This window comes from Arvicanthis niloticus, chromosome 5 (assembly GCF_011762505.2).
Source record: "Arvicanthis niloticus isolate mArvNil1 chromosome 5, mArvNil1.pat.X, whole genome shotgun sequence".
NCBI classification, from domain to species: Eukaryota; Metazoa; Chordata; class Mammalia; order Rodentia; family Muridae; genus Arvicanthis; species Arvicanthis niloticus.
This window is the reverse complement of record NC_047662.1, coordinates 85,776,145-85,803,443: the sequence shown is the minus strand read 5'-3', so window position 1 is coordinate 85,803,443 and position 27,299 is coordinate 85,776,145. Positions and strand designations below refer to the sequence as shown.

General features: G+C 44.9%; 1 protein-coding gene across 7 annotated transcripts in view; it reads right to left on the bottom strand.

Moving 5' to 3' along the window:
- Window positions 1–200: 200 nt before the first annotated feature.
- Susd1 (sushi domain containing 1) overlaps window positions 201–27,299 on the bottom strand; it is a 122,537-nt gene continuing 95,438 nt past the window's right edge. For 3 of the 7 annotated variants that reach the window (XM_076934888.1, XM_076934892.1, XM_076934891.1), the window contains 5 exons: window positions 23,681–23,777; window positions 20,279–20,537; window positions 19,191–19,230; window positions 9,330–9,423; window positions 5,439–9,039 (listed from right to left, as the gene is read on the bottom strand). In XM_076934888.1, the coding sequence (XP_076791003.1) occupies window position 9,039; window positions 9,330–9,423; window positions 19,191–19,230; window positions 20,279–20,537; window positions 23,681–23,777 (491 nt within the window). In that variant the 3' untranslated portion in view covers window positions 5,439–9,038. Of the gene's footprint in view, window positions 483–5,438; window positions 9,040–9,329; window positions 9,424–13,068; window positions 13,197–19,190; window positions 19,231–20,278; window positions 20,538–23,680; window positions 23,778–27,299 lie in introns of those variants that run through there. The other 4 variants (XR_013110652.1, XM_076934889.1, XM_076934890.1 and 1 more) reach the window with 4 other exon arrangements.

The window sequence follows — 27,299 nt, the reverse complement described above, 5'->3', positions numbered from 1 at the left end:
AGCACTCACATGGTTATGATGGCTCATAACCATCATAACCATCCATTTCCAGGGAGATCTGATGTCCTTTTCTGGACAGTATGGGCACCAGGTATACAGGTGGTACACATACATACATACATACATACATACATACATACATACAAACAATATACGCAAGCCAAACACTCAGACACATATAATAAATTTTTTAAAAGCTAGTTTTAATGAAATGAGAGAGTAAAGTGTCTGACACAAGAGACGCGTCACAGAGAGATGAGGAGGTAGGATGCTTGCAGATCAGAGTGTGGACTGATCTTTTTGCCTTGGTGGGGTCCCTTCAGTCTCTGTCTAATCCAGGGAACTGTTTCAGCTGCACCAAGCTCAGACCAACCTTCAGACCACATGAACATGAGTCAGTTTGCCACATGGATAGAAATAAGACTATTCATTGGTGTAAATCACAGGAAGCAGAGTCAGCCTCAGGAAGCAGCTCCAAGCCTCTGGAAACAAGGGTGAGGGACATCAGTTAGTCTTCAAGACTGTCAGACACATACATTCTCTCTCTTATAGGACTGCATGTATGTATGTGGACACTTGCCCTGCACCCTCTAAGACAGGACAGTATCCTGCTCAGTAGGCCATCCTCTATTTCCCATTGGCCTCTGCTGTGGCTGAATAATAGTTCTCCTTCCATGGGTGCCTCCTTTAGGCAGAAGACAGTGTGATGCCCTCAGGACACTGGAACTTATGTGCTGCTCCCCAGTGCTGGTTCATCTCTGTGACAGCTCAACAGTGGCCATGCCAGACAGTCCAGTTCACTGTGGTCTTAGAACCAAGCCCTCCTCAGTCATTGAGTCCATGCTTCCATGGAAGTTACAGTGTCCTTGGACAGAAGTATTTATGGCTTGTGCTTTCCCCACCCCACCTCAACCTAACTGCATACAGCAAGGGCCAGGATCTTGTGCCTACACAGAGTGCTGGGAGCTAGAGTTAAGGAGGGCTTAATTGATTCTCATGCAGTTTATAGGCAGAGTTGGAAGATGACCCTCACAAAACCCTGTCCCCTGGAGTACACAGTTTTTACATAAAATCTCCCTTGCTTGTGACTTGCTTCTAACTCACAGAATTTGGCAAATGAAGGGATTTTTTTTTCAGATGTAATTGAGGTTCCAAATTAGCTCATTTTCAGCTGGTTCAAGAGGAGACTTTCTAGGGTCTCAGGGAACCTGACTTTGTCGGATGACAATGAAAGCCCTTTTAAAGAGGCATGACAGTCTCCCTCCCAGCAGAGGGTCTCCTTTCTGAGTTAATGACACAGTAAGGTTGCAGAAGTCTTCATGACAACCAGCAAGTGGCTTCCAGAGTCTGGAGAGGCATGCAGATCCTGAGGTCAGCCTCCAGCTAACAGCCAACAAAACGTTAGTGGCTCCATCCATACAGGCATGGGAAAATGAAGTCTGCCAGCAAACTCAGCAAGCACAGAGGTCTTTCTAAGTCAGCCCCCCAGATGACAGCATCACCCAGCCGGTGTCTTCATGTGATATGTGACATCCTGAGCAGAGGGACATTCTTGGATTCCCAGAAAATGAGAGGCAAATAGTGTGGTAGACTCTTTGTTCTCCATATATCCTCAAATCTCTTTCCCAAATGCATAAAAGCCATTAAGATTTCTGAGTTGCCAGGCAGTGGTAGTGTATGCCTTTAATCCCAGCATTTGGGAGGCAGAGGCAGGGAGATCTCTGTAAGTCTGTGGTCAGCTTGATCTAAAACAAAAATTCCAAGCCAAGTAAGGTTACATGGTAAGACCCTGACTCAAAAAGAAACAAAGCATATGGTGTGTGTGTGTGTGTGTGTGTGTGTGTGTGTGTGTAAGGTTTAAATTAACATCTGAAAATAGATGCTTGCTTAGAAAAGCTTGGTTTTGTTTATTTGGAAAAATACTTTGACAGGTTACTTATGCAAACGTTGCTTAGGGCATACACGAGCAAAAATTAATATATAACTAAATAAAACTGAATATTTTTATTCAATCTCTTTTTTATTCAAAAGATAGCATATCATACATATTGTCATGTCTTGGTTTTCTCATTAAAATAATACATCTTGGAGATTTCTGTATCTGTGCTTAGACTTTTTTGTGTCTTTTTTACTGCAGCATAACATGTCATTGTATATGTAGAAGTCTCCTCCAGAGACATTTGAACTGTGGGTACGTTTTTCTATTAAAAGTATGAAGAAGTGAGAAAATGCTTATTTTGAACCTGTGAAGAAGACCAGTCCACAAGGCAAGTTCCACATTGAAAGTTCTGGTTAGATGGCCAAAGGCATGTGGAATTATATAAATATTACTGAATTACCTTTCCTGAAAGTTAATCTTTTACTCCTCTAGCAGTGAGTTCCTGCTTTCTCTACAGCCTCTAAGAAGCAGTATTATCAAACTGGGTTTTTCTCCTGGCTTGAAAAGGGAGAGAAGACATCTCACTATGAATTTTGTGAAAGCGATGCTTTCAAGTGATGCTTTTCAATAGAGTGTTATCCCACAATTAGGAAGACTGTCGTGTCCTTTGTAAGAAAATGAATGGAACTCAAGATTATCATGCTAAGCAAATGAAACCAGAATCAGGAAAAAAGGTGTTAAATGTTTGCCCTCATGTGTGGACACTAAAAAGGGGGAGCTTGAACAAATCTTCAGTTTATGTTCAATAAACACTTGTATGTGAATAAATCTGTTTTTTAAAAAAACAAAACCCTGAGAACATTCTGGGGAGTATGAGAAAAAGGCTGGCACGTAGTATTTTTTACAAATCTATTTTAACATGACAGCAGGTCATACTGGCACAGAGAAGATCAACAGAATAAAACAAAAAGTTTCAGATGACAAGGGGCGGGGAGGTCAATGAACATGTGGAAAAATTTATGTCGACAACAAAGATTAGGCCTCCCCGCCTCACTCCTAGGCCCAAATCAATTCCTAGTAGCTTAGAGATTTAAGTTTTGAAATCTTATGTTTTATTTAATACCTTGAGTTCGGAGATTCTTCTGAGCATAGCAGAAGTTATTCCTGAATTTCTGACCCAGAAAAAAATAGGCAAATAGTGTGGTAGACTCTTTGTTCTCAAGGCAGTTTAAAGGGAAATGACATTAAAAAATTGACTATACAAATATGAAGGTTTTTGTGTGACAACATATAACACAAATGAAGTTTTAAAACAATATTGTCCCCTTTGTTGGGGTTTTACTGCTGTGAACAGATACCATGACCAAGGCACCTCTTATAAGGACAACATTTAGTCAGGGCTGGCTTATAGGTTCAGAAGTTCAGTCCATTTTCACCAAGGCATGACAGCATCCAGGCAGGCATGGTGCAGGAGGATCTGAGAGTTCTATATTTTCATCCGAAGGCTGCTAGAAGACTGACTTCCAGGAAGTTATGAGGAGGGTCTTAAACCCCACTCCCACAGTGACACACTTCCTCCAACAAGGCCACACCTCCTACTAGGGCCAAGCATACTCAAACCATCACAACTGTCTGTCCTTTCTGAAAATGATACACTAGAAAAAAGCTAATAAAGTACATGGCAGGTAAGCATTGAAATCAGAATGATATAAAGAGCTTTTGAGGGAAAAAAATATTTGTAGGGAGAGGGTAGACCATGTGGGTACAGGTTTCCATGGAGGCCAGAGGCATTGGGCCCCCCTGGATCTGGAGTTACAGGCTCTTGTGAACCACCAGATGTGGGTGCTGGTTACAGAGATCAGGGCCTTTCCAAGAGCTGTGTGTGTTCTTAACCACAAGGCCACCTGCAGCTCTGTAGACAGCTTGTTTGATCAATAAAAGACATGTATCTTACAAAGAAAAAAGGCAATAGTTCTCAAACATCAAACTACAAAAGCCCAACCAGTACGGTACTGTCAAGAGATATGCACGCAAAACATGAAAACATTGCTTTCCACCTACCAGAGGCGTGGCAATGAGGGGCAGCCACACCAGCTGCTGGAGTTAAGGCTTTCTACTGGTGAAAGCATGAGCTGACTTCTTGTAGGGGGAGGTGCTGGTAGTAAGGTCTAGTTTCCAAATTGGTTCTTGATTTGTTCAATAAAGAAAGGAAGCTGAAAGCCAGTTGTTGGGTGGAAGGGACGGGTGGGACTTCCAGGTCCCAGGAGGAAAAGCAGATGCTGGGAAAGAAAGAGAAGGGGCTTTTTCCCCCCAGGCTTTGAATCAAGAAGCACGCAACAACTATGTAAAATATTGGGTAGCTAGAACCAGCAGCCTCTGCCACTGGTGGATGGCTGATACAGGCTAGCTGATAAGGTAAGGGCAGACGATTCTGCGCCCAGCAATTGTGCTATCTGGCAAGGTCTAAAATAATAAAGCTGTTTGAGTGTTTTTCATCTGCTGAGGAGAGAGAGAGAGAGAGAGAGAGAGAGAGAGAGAGAGAGAGAGAGAGAGAGAGAGAGAGAGAGAGAGAGAGAGTCGGGTGGTAGCTGGTGGCTTCGCTAGCTGGGAGGGACAAGAGAAGCCAAGAGGGAGCCAGCGGAGCCCAGACAGCAGCTCCCGGCTTGCGATCGATGGATGGATCCTGGGCTAAGCTGAATGAAGCAAAAGGAACCGGTAGATGTCAGAACACGTGGTTTCAAAATTACATGCAACAACTTCTCCATGGAACTTCACAAGCAATGTACAGTTCAATGGAAGATACACAGTTTTCAACTCAACAACCGTACTTCTGTGAATTTAGTCTAAGTAATAGCTGCATGCCTTTCTATATATAGACTTGTATAAGGAAAAAAATCTGGAAACAGTCTAGCTATATATGCATGGTGGAATGCTATTATTAAGTAAGAATACTTAATAATGCGTGGTAGAATGCTATTATTAAGTAAGCTGCAGTATAGATTTGTAAGTCAGTCACTGCTGACAACGTCTAGGGAACACTGGTGAGTGGAAGCACCCTGTAAATCACACCCATAGTCGGAATCCTTCTTGTGGAGCCTCAAGGATGCTCTCAAAAGGTGGGCAGCACCATGGGCCACCACAGAGCCATTCTCTCTGTACCCAGAGCATGTAGTGCTTTCAAATATGAATTTGTTGTGGGCTGGAAAGTCGGTGAGGATTAAGAGCACTTACTTATTGCTCTTGCAGAGGACCCAAGTACAGTTCCTAGAACCCACATGGGATCTCATAACCATCCATAACTCTAGTTTCAGGGGGATGTAATGCTGTTTTCTACATGTGTGTAAAATACACATACACGGGCTGGAGATAGCTCAGGGGTTAGGAGTACCAACTGCTCTTCCAGAGGTCCTGAGTTCAATTCCCAGCAACCACATGGTAGCTCACAACCATCTGTAATGGGATTTGATGCCTTCTTCTGGTGTGTCTGAGGACAACTACAGTGTACTCATATACATAAAATAAATAAGTAAATCTTTCAAAAAATACTCATACACATAAAACAAGTTTTTAAAAATTGATTTACTTTATTGTATCTTTCACTGCATAAACTTGAACACAAAAACCACACCCTCTCTCCCTTTAGAAAGAAATGCCTGGCCTTAGACAATGATGTCATAGGCAGAAGGTCCTTAGACTGCTATACCAGTGGAGTTTTTTTCTCCTGAGAAGAGAATAGAAAAATAAAAGATTTTGAAAGTCAGAGAGAGATTTTAGCAATCAAAAGGGATCACTGATCAATTTAAATCAACTTAGACATTAACTTTATTCCAAGCTGCTGTGAATTTCAAGATAAACACATTGCTCTGGGTCTACCTCAAGTGCAGCAATTCCAGTCCTTAGACAGAAAACACTATTCTGTTTTTTTCTAACTGGTCTCCATCCGTTTACTTGGTTGTTTGTGGCTCCTTCTAGAAGTGACGGGTGGTACTGAACAGTCAAAGAGAGACACACAGATTCCGCCTGGGTAATATAGAGACTCATAATAAGGTAATATAGCTTAAAGATGACGTAATATTATTTGGATATATAAAAACATGGCTTTTCCAAAACCAAAGATACATTCTATAAATAGTCTCAGTAGTTATGCAAGAGCCGACAAGACTCAAGTCACAAATTTGCCTGTACAAGTTTCTCGATCCTTGTCCCCTTACCAGTGCCCCCTCTTCTTCCTTCCTTCCTTTCTTTCTTTCTTTCTTTTTATTTATTTACTTATCTTTATTATTTTGAGTAGGGTTTCTTTGTATAGTCCCGGCTATCCTGGAACTAGTTTTGTAGATCTGCTTGCCTCTGCCTCCTAAGTGCTGGGACTAAAGGCACCCGCCACTACCACCCCGACCATTTCTCCCTTTAAAATTGGGACCAAAACCCTCTGACATTCCTACCACACAGAACCTTGTAAAGATGGAATGAAAGATGTGCCTGTAGCACACAGCTAAGGGTGCACTCACAAATTAGACACACACACACACACACACACACACACACACACACACACAGAGGAGTAGAGGAAAGAGAGAGAGAGAGAGAGAGAGAGAGAGAGAGAGAGAGAGAGAGAGCCCACAACAGCCCAAAGCAAGTATGATCCCTGATTGAGCAATATACTTCAATTCCAATTTCCAATCTGGAAGATAATTCAAAGCCAGATCAAAATGGTCCTCAAGGTTGGTGAGAAAAAAACCTCCCACCCACCCCCCATTAGGATCTAGCTATATTTTTAAAATTACATTTATCTTATGGTGTGTGTGTGTGTGTGTGAGTCCATGTGTGGGCACACTCATGCCATAGAGCACAGGTGGCATTCTGAGGACAACAGGCAGGAATCAGTTCTCTCCTTCCAGTGCATGGGTCCCAGGGCTCCATCTCAGTCTTCAGACTGCTCCATCTCTCTGGCTCCCAGATCTAGCTTTAGTGAGTGAGCCTCACAATCCAGATCAGCATTGTGGTCTATAGAGTGTCCTTTGTCTCAGGTTTTTGACTGCATTTTTCCCAGGACACCCATAAGTTTCCTAAGAGTCATTCCCCACGTTGATTGGGAGTCCAGTTAAGGTAGGGAAAAGGTATTATCATGTAAAAATGCTTTTTTCACATTGTGGGAAAACCATTTAAGGACTGCAGAAAAATGAATGGAGGTTCTTGCAAATACCCACCCCCTGCTCCTGTTGGGTGTGTGCACAGAGCAGCTTCACATCATAATTTGGAACAGTCAGAGGAAATGACAGCGTTTGTGTATTCGCTATTTTTGCAGCTGTGGATGGACTCCGTTTACATTTCTATGCTGTACCACAGGCTGATAGTTTACTTAATATTTCGTCAGTTATTGAACCCAAGTTGTTTTTATCTATATATATATTAAACAAGTGAGACTTCTTCCTTTCAGTGGTAATTATGTTAAGTCCCCATGTAGGCAACTTGGACAGTTATCCTAGAATGCAAAATTAGAGAGCTGTAGAAATATTGGTCCTAAATTGCTATCTGTGGTTAGTTACTCAAAGGACAGAGGCCTCTATTACTAGCAAGGGCCACTGAGGACGCTGCATCCCTCTGTAGTTGAGTAGAACACAGGTTGGAGCAGCTTTGTGGACAGTGTGATGGTGTTTGAGTGGCCAAGCATCAGTGATTTCTAGAGAACAAAGAAGCTGATAACTTGGGCTCATGGTTCAGGAGCCTGGGAAGCCCAAGAGCATGACACAGGCACCTTCTCAACTTCTGATGATGGTCTCTCAATGCTTCAAAGCATAGTGCATGCAGAAGGAAGGATGGACTCGAGAGTAACGCATCCTCTTGTGGTAACGAAGCCAGTTCCATAAGGACAGAAGCAGTGTCTCCTGACATCCAATTCAGTTTGTAAAGTCCCAACCCAATCAAATTTCACCAAGAGTTTAGTGGAGACAAATCACATATAAATCATAGCACCAGGTCCCCACCAAATACCCCACGAGAGAGCAGAGAACATACCAGCCACAGCCCTGCTGGTGCAAAGTTCTAGATCCATACTCTTCTGTGCTCTACCCTGAGTGTATAAGCATGCCCTTTTCTTTCCCATGTTCTGAGTTGTGTGTTTCTAGCAAGGGAGGGAGGGAGAAGAGAGAAATCACAGCCTTGGAGTTGAGCTGTCTTAAGAGAAATAGCTGAAGAACACCCAAGGGCTTTAAAAGTCAAACTTAATTCACTTTCCTGTATATTCACATGGACAGTAGGCCAGCCCTGCCTATAACTGATGTTTCATGGATGGTCTCAGTCATGGTTACTGGGGTGTAGGTAGGATATGTTAATCACCATTGTTCCTTATCCCCCCAAACTATGTAGATGCTGACCATGAACTGGACTCTGCTTCAGCACACTGTTCCTATATTACCATCAGAAACAAATTTCTTGAAGGAGTCAGAGAACAATTTTATAGATAATGAGTAAAAAAAGGGGGGAGGGGGAGAAGAATGGTCAAAATTACAGAATGGATTGCTTTTTCTGGAAAGCAGGCATCACTTTTGGTCTCACACAAACAACTGGAATTGTATCAAAGCCACGAAGGGAACCTGAGAGATTGGCCAGGCTAATCTACTTCCTGATATGGGCCATGGACTAATCCTAATATCCTAATAAATGCTTGAAACATTTATTCATATCTGTATTCTTTATCCAGTGTCCTCCTTCATAAATTTGAGCCCAGACTTAAGCCCATCTCATTACCTATTGAGGAGAATAGATCCTGAACTAACTAATTAAAGGAAGATGCAGAGGCTCCACGTCCAATGTCGCTGGGACCTGACTCACAGGGTCTGTGGTCTATGCACATCCAGAATAAACAAGGCCTGACTCATGGGGTCTGTGACCTGTGGTATCACACTGGACATGAGTCTCAAGTTCACAGATATACAACTGATCCAGAAAGCATGAAATACACATAAACTGCTCCCAAGTTTTGAAATTCCACAGAGACAGCTGCCATCTTGAATTCAGGAATGAGGCCATGCTGGGACGGAGAAAGTTTCAGCCCCATACAAAGGCTTAGGATAGGAGCCACAGGGTGGATGGGCCTGAGAAGCTGTCAGAACATCTGTGCATCATCAGGTGAGTCTTCCCATGCTGAGCCCATCAGCCATCTAGACAGAGTGGGGAGAGAAGGCACAAACACTGCACGCCCTGCTGTTTCCCCATGTGCAGCTCATACACATGGCCACAGGGCCCGGGCAGGGAAGCTGCACAGGGGACCAGCCTTCTTGCTGGAGTGATGGGGTGGACATCCCTGCTTTTTTCCTCCCAGCTGCAAGTCACCATGCTGTCTCCCTACTGCCTGTGCCCGACCCTCCCTCATGCCCAGCTGTTCTGCATGACTCCCACCCCAGCCTCCCCCCAATTCCACTCATTCTTCAAAAGTGACAGTCTCACATACCACACTGCTGAGAAGGAGAGGAATGCAAGAATGGTCACAAAAGCCACGGAGCCCAGTCCAACACCCACCATCTGCTGCGCTGTGAGTGATGAGTCTGCGGGAAGAAACCAAAAGATGAGCCCACAGCCCGTCCCATCACAGCCCTCCCGGGAGAGCCACATCCAACTGTGCTCATTCTGTTTTAACCCAAAGCTAAGCTTCACTTAACCAAGAATCCCAAAAATGCCTCCACAGTGCCCCTGTGTCCCCAACAGCCCCTGTAGATTTCAGACCTCAGGAAACCACAGTTTCAAAGTATTTCTATCATGGAAGCATAAAACCAGATCATATTAAAGTTACAAGGGAGGGAAAAAAAAAACCCCAGACTTGTGGACACACCAAAGCTACGTGATGCACACTGTGTGCAGAAAGATCCTCACTTGGGTTGTTTACACTTTGATAGATTGTTATGGGCCATTTCCTTCCACATGGAAGAAGTCAGTCTGATATCATTTGAACTCAGGCTTCAAAAATGTTAGTCAGTTCCAGTGGTCACATATAAATTAGTACCTTCTGTTGGGCAGAGTCACCTCCATTTCACTACATTGCCAGCAGGACAGTCCTACTCTGCTTGGCCCCACAGGCTCTTAAAGTCTCTGTAAAAGTCCTTGGAACATGTGTTTTATTTAGGAAACATCACATGATAATTTCAGGACGATCCCTGATTACAAATTGAAAACACCCACATTTGTGGTGCATATTTTGTCCAAGGGACTTAATTCAGAGTTTTATGACTCCGCCAAAAGCATTGCTTTTTATTGGAAAACACGTATTTATCAGTCTCTGAGTGGCACACTCGTGTAAGCATCTCACACATGCTAACTCAGGTTCTTGTGGAGTTAACCTTGAATGTCAATTCTATTGGGCTGAGAGGTACCTGGGAGATTAGAAAAGTACACACCAGGGTATGTCTGTGAGAGAGGGAAGACCCACCCTGAATATGGTCATCATTATTCAATAAGCTGGGGGCTTGAATGAACGGAAGCAGAAGGAAGAGGCTGGCTGGCTTTGGGCTTGCTTTCCCTCTCTTCGCTTCCTGGCTACCAGGAGGTGAACAGCCTGCCCCGGCAATGGTGAGCTACCTAATTCAAGCCAGAGCAATGGAGCTGGCTGACTCTAGACAGACACCCCTGGAACTGTGAGACCCATCACATCCCTCACTCGCCTAAGCTGTTTGTTCATTTCCTGTGTCGTCATGATGAAAAAAAATAATAACTCATGCATCTCCTAATGAGAGCTTATATTCCCTTTCTACAGGGGAGAGTCAGAGGCACCGAGTGATTAAGACAGCTCAGATATCTACAACCAGTTTAAGAGCAATTTAGTTCCACAGGAAACCCTGCGGGGTCCTGGGCACCTGCAAGCACAGGCAGGGAACACACCACTTTTAATAGTGAAGGAAAATTCATTACCTCAAAAAGTGCTATCACAAGACTTTCTAGAAAAACACGGATTGGCCAGGTCTGTGGTATATACATCTATAATCCAGGCTATTGGGAAGTCGAGGCAGGCGTATCATGAGGCCAACCTGGGTTGCACAGTAAGACCTTATCTCAAAATTACAATGAAAGAAAAAAATTATACTTTCATATTCAGAAGAAGAGGGTCTCGACATTTTTAAAATGCTAAATTATCAAATGGAAAGAGGCTAGTGAAGAAATTGGAATTTACTTGTATATTTTGTATGAAAAGACTTGATTATCGGCATATTAGCATAATGTTATGGAGTATTAGCATAGGAAAGAATATGCTAGAACAAAATACAGTGCACAGGAACAAAGCCAACCCCACCAAGCCATCTCACAGCTTGAAAACTGTAATGAGCGGGTCCTCGTCCCATCTCCACACCGTCCGTCTCTACCAGTGGGACTTCAGACCAGCACATCGGCCATTGCCTGTGTCAGTTTCCACACTGAAGGATGAGCTTAGCACACGGAAATCCTAACAACAGCGCCCACCTTCAGGGTTACTGTGAGAAAGAAGGATTTGCCACATAGCACCAAGGAAGCAAATGTTAACTTTTGTTACCACTGTTTGGTAACTGTTTCAAATAACTGAGTGAGATGATAAATAACCTGGTAAGGAGGGGGGAAAAGTGGTTAATTAGAATAAAGTGATTTTGATCACAATAGCTTATTCCATACATCAAAATAAAGTGCTGGTAGATTAAAGACTTAAGTTGAAATATGAAAGAACTGGAAAATGTTGTTAAATATTTATATAATCTTAAAGTGGGTGAGAATTTTCTGGTTATATTTTATTAAAGTGGGAGCCTTATAGTCAACCACATTCGAAAGTGTGTATTTTATATACACAGAACTGCCATGAGCAAGGGAAAAAAAGCACCGTTTGCACAATTAGTGAGGCTTTGGGTTTTTAAGAAAAAATGTCCTCAGCATTCGAGAGGCAGAGGCAGGAGGATCTCTGAGTTCGAGGCCAGCCTGCTCTACAGAGCAAGTCCCAGGACAGCCAGGGCTACACAGAGAAGCCTTGTCGCCAAACAAAACAAACACACACAAACACACACACACACACACACACACACACACACACACACAGAGAGAGAGAGAGAGAGAGAGAGAGAGAGAGAGAGAGAAATAGACAGACAGACAGAAAGACAGAGACAAGGAAGGAATACAGCATTGGAGATGAAGATATGGGGGTTAAAAAGATTCTGGTACTTTTATGCCTGAAGTACTTCATGCAACCAACCTTTCTTCCTCCCCAGTTTTTGCTATCAGTATTTTCCCTTTACCTTCCCCACAAACTTTCTCCACACTTTAATCTTTGATGGATAAAAACGCTGAACTGAAAGCCCTTGGACTGGAGTCCATGCCCTGTGAGTCCTGGATTTGCCATTCATTCATCAGGAGTTACTTGTTTGCATTGTTCTCCAGCCCATTTCCAGGCCTACCCACACCGTCACATCGCCCACTCTGTCCACAGGGGTACTGTTAACTGTCAGCAGAAGTCAAAAGACACCGCTTTCTGCCCTGCTTCCTTGGCCAACGCGAGAGTCTGTGTGAGGAGGAAAGGGGAGACACCCAGGGCACCTTGTGCTCCACACTGACTTATTAGAAACTCTGTCACTGCTGCTATGGGGGAGAGCCAAGCCATCACCCGGGCTGGCCCTGACTTCGAGAAACCTTCTGAACACTTTTGGTGGCGCCCTCTTTGTACAAAGTCCTTGTCTACTGCTCAGCTCTAGCCTTCTCTTCCAAGTCTCACAAAGGTCGTCCGTCCGCTGTTGTTATCTGTCTTATTCGAAAACTGTGTGACTCTGCTCTGACGTGCTTTATACAGGTGGAAAGATACTGACACCCTTCACAATCCAACGGGACAGAAGCAAACTTTCCCCAGACCATCCACCAACAGCATCTACCTCAGCAGTGAGCCATGCTAGTCCTTGTGGTAGACATGACTATTAAGTTAATGTTAAAAGTGATCTTGGGGTTGGTGACATGGATGACTCAGAGCTTAAGAGCACTGGCTGCTCTTCTGGATGAGTGGAATCCAGTTCCCGGCACCCCTGTTAGCCAGCAGCTCATGACCACCTGTATCCAGCTCCGGGGCATCTGTCACTCCCTTCTGGCCTCTGAGGGAGGGCACTGCTCTCGTATGGCATACACTCACACAGACACATGCACAGTCACAAATTTTAAAGGAATAAGAAAGTGCCCTTAATGTTTGCAAAGCATACTTGAATTATGGCTCCCGGCACGGTCTCCAGTCCTTGGCTACAGGTCTTTCGGTTTGCTTCTCATACAAACTCAAAGTCCACAGTATCACTCATGGGTGTGGCTGTACAGTTTCTTCCTCTGTGAATGCCTATTAAAATTTACAAGTGGCCAATTTGAATGATAGGTTTTTTTATGGCCTTGTCCTTCTCTGGCTCCCCTCCCTTCCAGTCTCACGCTGTGGGACCTTTTATTTTTCCTCTGAGTCATCGGTGAATATTCTCTTAGAAACTCAGCCGAGGGACTCGTGTGCTGTTAGTCATTCTTAGAGAAAGTAAATACATGTGAACCATAACCCTCCTCTCTACAGAGACTCTGCTCGGGAATAAACCCAGCCTCTCTTTAATCTTTTACTGATAGAAAGGCCACAGGTGCTGAAAAGGAAGTTAAACCCCGTGACAACTCGGACGACTTCCTCTGGGTGTGGGCGTGTGTACACAGGTAAGGCCATGTCCTGAGAGCAACTGTTGCCATCAAATAGTAGAAATGAATTAATGCCATGACTCGGTCTGGCTTGGGACACATCCAGAGGGCAGTTGGTGCCTTTGTTTGAACACAGAAGAATAAGGAATGATTTAGTGTGTCCTTTTTTTCTGTGTTATTCCAGGTTCTTCTTATCTGACTTCACTGTGGGGGACACAGAAAAGAGGAACAAAGCAGGAGATGACAGATTCAGAGGTAACATCTGATAAAGCAGGAGACAGATTCAGAGATAACGTCTGATAAAGAGGCAGCAATACCAAATTCATTTTATTGTAACCTAACATACTGCTCGGCTACACCCCCCCCCCCCCCATTAGCTCAGTCCTATGGTTCCAGGTTCAGGCACATTGAGACAGGTTCTCTGCTCAGCACCATTACAGGGCTGGATTCGGAGTGTCTGTGGCTCACCCACCCATCTGGAGACTCTAGGGAAGAATGCCAGAGTTATCCCCACTGTCAGCTAAATTCAGTCCCTTGAAGTTACAGAACTATGGTAGACTTTTCCTTATGATCTGTCAGCAAGGTCTGTCTCTGAGCTCCTGCAGGCCATCTGCACTCCTTGCCATGTGGTTTTTTCAAAGCTAGCAGGAAATTTCCAGTGTCAAATATGTCTCAGGATCTTCAAGACCTAAGTTCTGACCTGAAGGCTCAAGTTCAAGGGTTTGTGTGACAGGTCAGGCCTATTGGAATGATCTCCTCGCTGAAGACTGCGTCCTCAAAGTGCGGCCTCCACAGCGTCACTTACAACAGTCTTTGAATAACCAGATAAAGGAGAAAGTGTGTGTGTGTGTGTGTGTGTGTGTGTGTGTGTGTGTAAGAGAGGGGAGAAAGAGAGCCCCAATATCCCTAGGGAAACCGAGAGAGAGAGAGAGAGAGAGAGAGAGAGAGAGAGAGAGAGAGAGATATCCCCCAGTATCCCTAGGAGATTAGTTCCAGAAAACCTTCCCCTAAGAAAACAGAATTTTTTAATATTAAAGTCCCACATAAAATGTGTTGTGACTCTGCTCTGTCTCCGGATTACTTAGAATGGTGAACGCAATGTAAACGCTATGTAAATACCTGATATACTATGCTGTTTAAGGACTAGTGACAAGGGGGAAAGCCAGCCTACAGTCAGCAGGGCAGCCACTGTTTTTCAAAATATCTCAACCTTCCACTGACTGAAGCCACAGATCCCTGAACACAGCTGACTGACTCCAGACACCCGCGCATTCACCTTAGTCTTGTAGCTTGCAAATTTTCCCTGCCTATTTAATTTGACAAGTATTAAATCTGTCCTGTATTCTTCATAAAACTGATGGCTGCCTACCTGCTGGATTCAAGTAAGTGAGCATCTATCTAACTCATGCCAGGCAATGGTCCAGTTTTTTTTTTTTTTTTTTTTTTTTTTTCTCTTCTTCAACATTCTCCCCAAATGTTTGAAACCTCGCAGAAAAAGATTATTACCAGCTGCTCTGTAGCACGGGAGAATAGCTAAAGACAGAAGGGTGTCCCTGTGGAGCTCTGAATGAAGGAAAGAGGATGTTAGGTTTCCATCTTGAACTGTGGAATGCAGCAAGCAGCCCCTCACAGGGAGGTGACCGGGCATTCGGGTGGGAGTGATCAAGTCACTGTGTGAGCAAAGACATTAGAAAGAGAGACCGAGAACAGCTAGGACACCCAGAAGGATGGAAACCAGTGAGAGCCATAATCAGTGGCTGTGCTGGTGTCAGAGGTTCAGGCAGAAGACTGGGCAGCAACGGGGAATCCTAGAAGGGCTACCTACGGAAACACTAGAATGAACAGTGCAGTTCAGATGTGGTCAGGTGGCTACAAGCTGGGATAAAGAGGGAAAACCTGAACTTGTGTGATGGGAGATGAACCAGGAGGCTCTGCCACCTGTCTATGCTACAGGAATGAAGGCCTGAGCTCCGCACAAATAGAAATGAAAGGGATGCAGCATGCAGGCTGAAAGAGAACTGGGCAGTGACCCATGCCTTGGGTTTCATGCCTGTGCCTGGAGAACGTTCCCTGATTATAGCCTGCCAGCATCTCAATGACTCAAGAGATCACAGACTCACAGTACTTTGTGGCTAGAAGGAATCTCAGCCCAGGCAGAGGCAGCTGAGGACTAGCTAAGTTAAAAACCATTTCAAAGACACTGTCTGATCAGGAGCTTGACAGAGGTGAGGATGCTCAGGCCTCTGCATTTGACATCAAATACAATTCCCTGGCGATCAGGCTTTCTAGTGGTGGTACCGTGAAAAGGTAAATACAAAACTCAGCACTGGGCAAAAGCCAGAAGAGTGCCGAGCACTGTGCATCAAGGACCCAATGTGATCGGGGATAAGCCTGCATCATACTCCTCTCCAAATTACCTAATCAGAGTTGTCCTGATTAGGGTTTCTATTTGCTACATGAAACACCATGACCAAAAAAAGTGAGCTTGGGAGGGAAGGGTTTATCTGACTTATACTTCCACATTGTAGTCCATCACTGAAGGAAGCTAGGACAGTAACTCAAACAGAATGGGAACCTGGAGACCGGAGCTGAGGCCATGGAGGAGTACTGCTTACTGGCTTGCTCCCCATGGCATGCTCAGCCTGCTTTCTCGTAGAACCCAGGACCACCTGTCCAGGGATGGCACCACCCACAATGGGCCAACCGTCTTCATCAGTTACTGATTAAGAAAATGCTCTACAGGCTTGTCTGCAGCTTGATCTTACTGAGGCATTTTCTCAAGTAAGTTTCTCTCCCCTCCAGTGTCAAGTTTACATAAAATTGCCAGTTCAGGAGTCTTCGTTTCTCTCTCTCTCTCTCTCTCTCTCTCTCTCTCTCTCTCTCTCTCTCTCTCTCTCTTTTTGTCATCACCATTATAATCATAATTTGGGTTTTTGAGACAGGGTCTCACCATGTAGCCTTGGCTGGCCTGCAACTCACTCTGTAGACCAGGCTGACCTCAAACTCAGAGATTGACTTGCCTCTGCCTCTGCCTCTGCCTCCCAAGTGTTCAGATTAAGGGTTCTCAGTAATGATTCTTAAATTAAAGGTTCAGAGAGATGGACAATTAGAAAAGCCATTCACATATTCTCAGAATCCTTTCCTATTCATCACAGAATTCATCACAACTGCAGCCTCCTCTGTGTCTTCTGCCTGTTTTGAATGTCTCCCAGTCATCTCCGATAGTTTTTGGACAGGGTAGATTCTAGAAGCTTTGTCTGTGTCTGAAAGCTTGTACATTTTTTCACAACTATACTTTCCTTGTGCGCACTCTATTCTGTCCTTGGAGCTTCATGGTGTGACTGGCACACACGGAAGGTGTTTCGGATGTTGGACTGTACGCTTGTTTCCTGTACCTTACATTAAACTGCTTCAGAAAAGAGCTTGGCCACAGCACACATCTCTGTTGAGACAGCAATCTAAGACACAAGCTGCCGGATAACTCACCCGGCCCAGCTCCAAAATCAGCTTTTCTACTCTTGTAAGTTTGAGTAGAGATAAAAAGGTGGAAAGTAAGATGAGGAGAGAGGCAGCCAGACATAAGCCTCATTCCCTGAGCCCCTCCTCCACATGTCCTGCTAAGGCCCCTCTATATCAGAGCACCCATTGTAAAGTCCATCCAACCACAACTCTAACGGAGGTCACCCTGCCTCCCTGCCTCGTACTACAATGTTGTCTCCTGTGGTTGTGCTCACGATGGGGTGAAAGGAGTTAAAGGGACACGTGCAGGCTGAGGGCAGCATTCCTCGGCCTATTGCCAGGAATAGGTCCATACTCAGAGGTTACAAATTTAACAAGATTTCTGGAATTAGGCACAAACTAATGGAATAGCTGGGAATCAATTCCACTGGCTGGCTGCCTATTGTTTTTAAACAAATGCCCTGACAAACAGGGATCCCTAATTACTCAATCCTAAGGCAGCTTCCCAATCCCTTCCTTTGAAAACCCTGTTCGTGGAAAGGGAGCATTCAAAACGCACGCCTTGTCAGCAAGAGCCAGATCTGGAGCCAACGGAAGGAGAGCCGTCCCATCAGGCAGACCAAGTCAGGAAGCCTGAGTGATCACATGGCCAGGCTGCTGCCAGGGCAGTGAAGGCTTTCTCTACCCAGTGGGGGGGGGGGGGGGGGGGGGTGGGGAGGGTGGCTGCTGTCAAGGGCACTGCTTTTTGCCATTTGATGTCATATACTAAAGTTTGAGAATTATTATGTCTTCCATGTATCAGAATTGCACATCTGGATCTGATCAAGAAAAATATACAACCCCTGGATTCTTGGCCTTGGAGTTGGATGCAGCAACCAACCTTTGAACTCCATTCTTTTCCTGCATTCCTTTGGGGGTTTTGTCTTATTTTTTTCCCCTAGATGTAGGATAGTTCTATTCTGTAAATAAATTATTTTTATTAATATAATTACGCATCACTTAATAGTGGGGACAATCCTACGAAATGTGTCAGTATGTAATTCCTCATTGTGCAAATATCACAGAACGTTCTTAAACAAAATAACACGAGTAGCTATGTCTCTAGCTGACAGAAATTCCCCCCACCCTGTTTTAGGCAAAGTCCTGTTATGGATCCAGGCTGACAGTCACTGTCCTCTGACCTCTGCCCATAAGGGCTGGGATTCAGCCACATATGGTCCATGCCACGCTCTAGGAGAGGCCATCTTTTGTGCCTTTCCCTGTATTTGTGGGCCACTATTAAACTCAATTGTCATTGTTCATATGTGACTCAGTGTGTGCATGCAGGTGTGCATGGTGTACAGCCAGACAGCTGGTCTGACTGAGTGTGTGTGTGTGTGTGTGTGTGTATGTGTGTGTGCATGGTGTACAGCCAGACAGCAGGCCTCGGGCTTCTAGAGCTCTTCCTTTGGTCTGCATCCAAGTTTCCCAGCACCCTTAGTCTTTTTTTTTTTTTTTTTTTTTTTTTTTTTTTTTTTTTTTTTTTTTTTGGTTTTTCGAGACAGGGTTTCTCTGTGTAGCCCTGGCTGTCCTGGAACTCACTCTGTAGACCAGGCTGGCCTCGAACTCAGAAATCCGCCTGCCTTTGCCTCCCAAGTGCTGGGATTAAAGGTGTGCGCCACCACCGCCCGGCAACCCTTAGTCTTGATAAGAATCTTTCCCTCCTCTCAGTGTCACTCTGGTGGAACAACTGCCCTCTCCCCAACAGGCCGCATACAAGAGCCAACATGGACTGATCACTATCGCAAATCCAGGGTGACTCAGTCAATGGAATGCCACCGAGCTAGGAGGAGGAACTCTCTAAACTGTAAAACTTTATTGCCACTGAAGTTATTCAGCTGGGTGTCTAGGGCTCACCTCTCCTATCTTATGGCTACAGGAGAAAAACAATGGGGCCAACTGACACTGTCACAGGAGAGATGGGAGGCTGATAGCAAGGATGGTCGAATTTGTGACTCCTTATTTCATGAGCTCCCACCTCTTCAGTAATGGCTCAAAGATGTCATACCCTATGGCATAAGAATGTCTGAACTTTTCTGAAGATACCTTAACTTGTATGTCTGTCACCACCTGTAACAATTTAAAGCAAGTCCCCGGTATAATATTGGTGCTGCAGGCTGAACGTGGGGGAAGGGCAGCGTTCATAGGGAGAGCATGGCCTTACCTTTTACCTCAGCCCAGACAGCACAGGAGTACCTTCTCACCTGGAAGGGAAACAGAGCGGTCCATCTAAGTAGGAGACACGGGGCACCATTTTAAACAGTAAAATGTAGTTGCTAAAGCCCTCTGACTCTCAGCCTCTTCGTACCCTAATTTGAACCAGAAAACCTTTAAAGTCCCATCTAGCTTTTTATAAGTGTATGTATTTATGTTTTGTGTTGCTAGGGATTAAACCCATGGCCTCATACATGCTTGGCTAGGGCTTCACCGCCGAGCTACAACCCCAACCCTAACTCTTCTCATAATTCAGCCATCTATCACCAGTGTTCAAGGGCCTGGCATGAGTTACACATATAGGATTGGCTCTAGACATCACTTCTGTGGATTTCCAAAAGACGAGTAGACAATGGACCATCAGGACCAACATTCCTAAGCGCCAGCTCTGAACAACTGGCATGGACTGCCTGAGAACTCTGCTGGGAATTTTAAGATCGAATCCAGGTACTACAAGAAGTAGTGATGTGTGTTATCCACAAGCAATGTGAAGCTCTGGTATAATATTTTGTGTGTTAGGATTTGTGTAATGTTCCTGGTTTCCAACTCACATAATTTTACACCAAGCTTAGAATTCTCGTAGCTTGTCCAGCTTGTTACAGTTGCTAATTATTGAAAGAAACCCAGCTTTCTGAAGGGGGGGGGGGGCCTAAGAAGGATAAGGCAGTACTGAGAGTGGGTTTGCCACTCCCTCCTCCTGTTCTCCTGGAAAATGAGGGAAGGAAGCATCCTGGAAGAGCAGGAAGGAAGCCGCCAGAGCTACATATTCCTTTCCAACTCAAATTCTGGACTCACGAAGCTTGAGGCACACTCAGAACAGAACCATCCCAATAGAGATGCAGTGAGGACCTCAGAAGTGCGGCTGACACCTATGCTGGTCTTACCTGCCTACCCATTGTGCTCACATGGCACAACAAGTTTCTGTGCTTATTCCATGTGGTGTCCACCGCAAACATGGGAGAAGGGTAAATGCAAACAATTTAAACCTCATACGAAAAGGAAAATACAGAGGTCAGAGCCTCATTGAAACAACTATACCTTATTCCATTCACTTGTGATCCGTAACAGAATGCAGTATTCGTTTCCTGTTTTCAAAGGAGCATTGTAATATTGCCCATAGTACAGCCTGTCTCCAATAGATATCTCCAACGTGTCATCTGGAACATCCCTGGCCGGGATTTCCGCAGCCACATATCCATCAGCAGGAGAAGCGTTGCCAAAGAATGAAGTCATGCCTTCAGAATCACAAGAAAATGTGCTTTGCAAGGACAGGGGAAGGACCAACACCTGATATGAACTGGGAGAGGGGACAAAGCAGAGAAATTGGCAGGGGCCTTGTGAGGAACGTGATCCTCTTCATCATCAGAACCCTGACCAGATGAAAATGTTGTAAGGCTCACGGGCCACGTGTTTGGAGGACTGTGTAGTCAGCTCTACTGAACTCACACTGTGCAGTTAAGCACCTTAAAAACACCAGATCGGACAATAAAACCTGCTGGCTACATGGGATTTAGTGTCTGGCAGTTCTAAGTGCCATGGACCTCCGCCTGTACCTACAGCCAGATGACAAGCCAAGTCACAGTGCCATAGAGAGGCCAAGCACAGCCTCCCTAGCTGGGAGAAACTAACAAACGTTTCACTCCCTTGTGTTTATCACATGGTTGATCTGATCAGCAGTGTGTCACATGGGCAAGTAAAGCCTAGCACTGGGGAGGGTTTAAAAGTCACATGAAGGCAGAGCACTGAGACTGAAAGTGCAGTGTGAAGAGCGACTCCAAACAGTCATGTGGTGACTTAAAACGACTCATATGATTTTCATTCCCCCGGAGTTCACAGGCTGACACCAAAGTTCACGCCAAACCAATGTGCGGTCAGGAGTAAAAAGTCACCATGAGTTAATCTGGGCTGACAAGATCCTGGAAAGGTAAAGCAGCCTATGGATCTGGTGAAAGTGTCCCTTAAACAAAGGCACGGAAACACACTAACAATCAGGTGTAAACTTAGTAATATCTGTCCACTGAAGAGAAAAGCAGCTGGTGGGAAGAAGCAGAAGAATGAAGAGCACCTGGTCAAACCGTGCCTCCTCTTCCATTCCTGTCGGAATGCTTGGCCTTCATTTCTGGTATCATAAATGTGTGAACATGTCCTATCTCTACTGACCTTGATAACGGGGTGGGGGTGGGGCTACAGGACTGCCTCTTGGATCTGCAGGTCCTTTCACATTTCTTCTTCTTTCTAATTGTTTATTTTTATTTTATGTGTACTGCTGTAATGTCTGCATGTGTGTCGGATCCCCTGCAACTGGAGCCACAGACATTTGTAAGTTACTATGTGGTTGCTGGGAATTGAACCCCAGTCCTCTGGAAGAGCAGCCAGTGCTCTTAATTATGAAGCCATCTCTCCGGCCCCCTTTCACATTTCTTCAGTTATGATCAACTCCTCATAAATGCAGTTGAGTTGAATTTTCAATAGAGAAAAAAAAAATGCCTGAACCAATACCAAATGTGATTAGGGTGATTTCCAAAACTCATTAGGCTGCATAATTCTATTTTACCACCAATTTTGGGCTTCCTGCTCCACAGTGCTAATGCCCCATTTCCTGCTCCCTAAAAGCACATGAATCACTTGGTTAAGGAGAGGGGAGCCCTCCCCACAGTAGCTGTTCTTTTTGGAAAGTCTCCGGCCACCTGCTATATATTCAGCCTTATTAGGTGAGGGCCCTGATTTCCACAGAGTCTGAGCTCACTTTCAGAAAAAAAAAGGATTAAGTAAAACCTGCAGGGTAACAAATAGCATCAATAAAGCTGCCTTTGGGGAACACCTGGGATAGCTTTTCTGGGGCCTTGAAGGTACGGTGGCCAGAGCAAGAAGCTCCACACTGACTCACCCTGCCAGGTAATTGGAGTTCAAGACTCACTTGCACCCTGTTGATTTTGTACATCGCCTTTTATAGGCACCATTCCCAGGGCAGGAAGCAGCTTCCTACTTAGCCTGGTAAATATAGAAATTCCCAGGTCCCATCCCAAACCTATGGGATCAAAGTCTCCAGGACTAGAGTTGGGAATGTTGGCTGCTGACAAAGCATGCCAGCTGATTCCTGTTGGCTGGTAAGGGTAAGAGACATCGGCCTCACGGGAGTCCAGGGACAGGCCTGACCATCTGCCTAAGCTCTATGTGCTCCATGCCAGGGTTCACACAAGACTCAGAGCAGACTCTGGCCTGGCAAAGCTGGTACCCTCCAGCTCAAGCCAAGCAGCCAGGCTGGGGAACCGGCACAGCTCACCTCCTGGTAAATAAGCCTGGTGACGTGAAGGGAACAGTTGCAGTGGGTTGGAGCCTGAACACCGGGCAAGTCTGCAGGGACTTCTCCCCAACTTCCACTGCCCTCCCTGCATGACTCACAGGTCGCCACTTCCTGTTTTGAAGGCTTCAATTGGTACACTGCCACCAGGGTAGGCTGTCATTTGGCTTTTCTTTTTGCCTTATGCAATTATTTGGCTTAAGTATCACATCTGCTCTTGTAAATTCGTTCAGGCAATGATACCAAGCTTCTGTTCCCCTTACAGCAAGAGGATTGCAATACTTTCCAGTAACTTACCAGGAACCAAGAAACAGAGCTGTTTGGGCAATATGTCTGTCCCTGAAAAGATTTGAACTTAACCCAGTCTGAAAGCAGGGTAGGCTGTTTTATAACAAATGGGTTCTCACAGTGTCTCCAGACTTGCCTTTCCATTCTTTTAGAATATCTCAGATTTATTTTTACCTTGATTGCACTGAACGGGCCATTACACTGGAGGGCCAACGATGATAAAGGACCACGGAGGTCAGGCCATGCACACCTGAGCTCCTTGACCTGGTGCCATTGCTCCCATGTGCAGGTCAATGCTAATCTTCCTGTCTGAGAAGGGGGACTGATTGAACTTCCCTAATCCTCCCATGACCTTTGTAAATAAAATGTAAAACTGAGCACAATGTAGTCCTCCAGCAGAGGTAAATTAACCCCATCTTAATGCCCTCTGGAATCACAGCTGGTCACTAACTACATAGTGTTGTGCCTACATAACTCAGTATGTGATCAGATAAAAAGAATTCTTCAAATGACCTTTTCCAAAACCACAACAGATATACCCCAAGATCAGCCTGATATAAAGAGGAGACATCCTGTCTCTGGGAAATGAGACAATCCTTGAGACCCACCATTGTTAAAGGTTGTACCATGGGAAGTGCATGCAAGAGGCTATGCTGCCCAAATGTTTGTCTCTGGTCCCTTCTAAGTCTCACTCTTCATTGGGAAGGATGCCACTGGAACGACAAGCCTACTATGTGCTCAAGGAAACAAAGCAAGAGGCCCTGTTGTATTGCTCCAGCTAACCAAGTTCAGCCACTTACAGGGAAGCCTTCTCACACACATAGTAGGTATGGAGTAAGACACATACTCACCTGATAGGTCCATTTATCTCCTTGGCTTTTCTCAGCCTGAATCGTGGTAGAGGCCTTCCACGCACAGTGAAAAAGTCTACTTCTGGAAGTGGGGGCTCTGAAAGCATTAAGAAGGAGAAAACATGAAGGGAGGGCAGGTGATCAGATCAAGTAAAAAACACAAAGAAAGTGGTCCTCCAGGATGCCATGAAAGTTTTTAAGCTAGAAACACATTATATATATATATATATATATATATATATATATATATATATCATACATACATCCAAAAGGTTATATGAATTCACTTGGGTGAAACATTTAGATTAGTCAAATTCAGAGCTGAGCTTGGGGTGTGGCAAGGAACTGAGTTCATTCTTAAAGCTCAAAGTTTCGTATGGAGTGACAAAACGTTTTGGAGACAGGTAGTGGTGGTAGTTGTGCAACATGGTGACTAATAAAGTATTTATTTAAAAATGGTTAATGTTGTTACATTTCAGGTTATATTTTTTTTTATATATTTAGGTTACATTTAGGTTGTATTTTTTTCATAACACCCACAGGGTATTGGTGTTTGCTATATCAACCATGGGTTTTGATGTTTGCTAGACAAAATCTTATTTGGTAGGTGCTGTGGTTTCAAGATGGCTTAAGGGTATCTCACCAAAATGTCAGACATCGGAAGCTTTGCTCCCAGAGTGTGATGTAAGAGGAACCTTTTAGATACAGAGTCTGATGGAAGGCCTAATTGGTCACTGAGAGTGATGCTTCTGGGAGTGACTGATGCCGGTTTCAAGGAGTGAATTAGCTTCCAGAAAGGCTGTCATAAAAGGAGCAAGACTGGACGCACCCTGCTTGTGCTTACTGGTAAGGCACACGGACACTTCCTTAAATCATCCATCACAAAGCCATCTATCAAGGAGCCCCTCACCTGGAGTTGAACTCATGGAGCAGCCCCTCCTTGAACTTTTAGCATCCTAAGGTGTGAGTTAAAGAAATCCTTTCTTTTTCCAGCTTTGCACATTTTTATTATAAAAACAGAAAGAGGACTCATGTAGCACAGACCAGAATGTCAGATTTCTAGATCCCTCATAGACACAGTGTTTTGTGTGTCACCCCTCTCTGCTTGCTTCCCGGCTCTTGGTAACCAGATTCCCCAGCTGTTCACTGACAAGCTGACCTCAGGGCTATAGCATTGGTGGTTACATCCTCATGTCCCTGCTCCAGCTGCCAGTCTGCCCGTGGGCATCGTAAGGACAGACTGGGCGCTGGGCTTGCATGGTAGATGTGTCCTCTCTGTGTCGCACCTTAGTGAAGATCCCCAACAAAGCTACTGGGTGGGCGACATGTGTGGACTTAGCCGTTTTCTCCATCTCTTGCTGTTTCTACCTCTCCAAAAGACCGTGAGAAGAGTTCCCGCATGCCTGTCTGTCCACATGATTCATGAGAAGGACTGTGCTTGACTGATGGCCACCTATGGTTCCCCCCCCCCCTTTCAGGGTGTCATCCTGAACACAGGACAGATGCTTTCAGCTCACTTGCACCCTCCACTCACTAGGCAGACAGAATCAAGGCAGGTCTGAAACCACACCTACAACTGTCACACATTCAACATCAAAGTTTAAGGTGAGGGGGTCCACAAAGCTTTATTTTGTCTCGACTCAAGTTGGTTTCACTCACCGGCAACAACACCGGTAATGAGATCTCTAGTTTACGTTTTTCTTTTTTCAAGAAAAGGTTTCTCTGTGTAGCCCAGGCTGTCCTAGAACTCACTCTGTAGATCAGGCTAGCCTCTGCCTCCTGAGTGCTGGGATTAAAGGCGTGTGTCATCACTGCCCAGCCTCTCGCTAATGCTTATGTGACTAATACTCTTGACATCTACACTTTTGACAAGTTATAGGTGAGGAAGCCAAGGGTGTAAATTCTTCACCCAGGAATACACACCCTGTGTCAGAGGGAGAATGCAATGCCTTCTCTGCTATTTACATTTCTCATTTATCCCGGGGTCTCTTACATGCCAGCTCCATCAAATCTTCCACTGGGTTTTTATATCTCCTTTCAGTGAATTAATAACATCCATTTTTACTACACTGAGCGAAGAAAGGCTTTACAACAGCCAACTCCAGGAAAGTAATCCCCTTCCACGATGCTTTTGTAGTATTAGAGGTTTCCCCAGTGTGTGCAGAGTTAAGGTGCAGAAATAATCAGAAATGTGGGTAAGACCGAGGGCTTCTACAACTTCTGCCTCTAGCTGTCCATCTATAAAATGGGGATAAGAACAACAACTACTTTGAGCCTTAATCAGCACACTGAAAAACACAGTGCCTGTAACGTTTGGTCTGTCTTGGAGGCACCAAGGCTGCTTAAGCTCCGTGACATGGTCAGTTAGTCAATAGCTTGAAGAACATCTCACTGAATGACACCATGGTCAGTTAGTCAATAGCTTGAAGAATGTCCCTCAGGATGACACCATGGTCAGTTAGTCAATAGCTTGAAGAACATCCCCCAGGATGACACCAATACTCATTTAAGGATGACTGTCAGCCAAGGGGAATGGATAACTCAATAGTATTTGGTGCAGAAAGATCTGTGTCATGGATGTCACTGACTAATCCACAAGACACTTCATTGATCCACTGTGGTCAAATTGGGAGGATTCAGGTGAAAGGTTCTGAGTACCCCTCTTCATCCCTCCGAAAAGCTGAAATACTAATTCTGCGGTATTATACCAGTTTAAATGTGTTAAACACTTTCCTTGTATTGTGTTTATTAATAATGTTTGTTTTGGTTTTGTTTTTTTGAGACAGTTTCTCTGTGTAATAGCACAGTGTGTTCTGGACTTGCTTTGTTGACCAGGCTGGCTTCAAACTCACAGAGATGTGACTGCCTCTGCCTCCTGAGTGCTGAGATTAAAGGTGTACATCACCATGCCAGGACTAATAATAAGTAAATTTAAGAAGCCAATTTCTCAGTAGCAGCCCCTCCCCCTCCTATACAGTTCCTATGGGGCTGTTACTCACGAGTCTCCAAACGCTATCTGGCCTAGGCCCTAGAGACATGATTACCATACTTAGAACAGACCAAAAGGAGTGGTCCATTTAACTCTGAGAGATGACAGCACCCTTGGATCACAGATGTAAGTACCACATAAGCCAGGAATGTTCATCTTTCCAGGTCTGGGTGAAAGACCTCAGGCAGTACAGCTGAGCAAGAACAACCGGACACTGATAGGATATTTGTAGCTGAAACTTACTGTGCTTCGAGTAAGATCCTTTCCTGGACTTCCATCTGCAATCCAGCACATTCCGCTGGCTTAAGCTTTGAGTTGGTTCCTGTCACTTACACCCCAAAGGGCCTTGACTAATTTTAGAATGCATCCAACCACCCCCATCTTCTGCGGAAGGGCAGAACACACAGCTGTATGCACATGTGAGGGAGTCCTGGCACCAAGCCAGAAGCTGTTCTTTTAGGCATCTGTGTGGGAGCTCCTGCCAATCTAGGCATATCCCCAAACTCTGGGCCAATGAGCTGAGTTCTGGCAGTGGAGAGACAGATAGTGGAGGGAATGGGCAGGCATAGGTCAGATCTGAGGTTCAGGAAAGAGTTAAAGAAGACCTGAGTTAGAAGTAGAACATAAGAG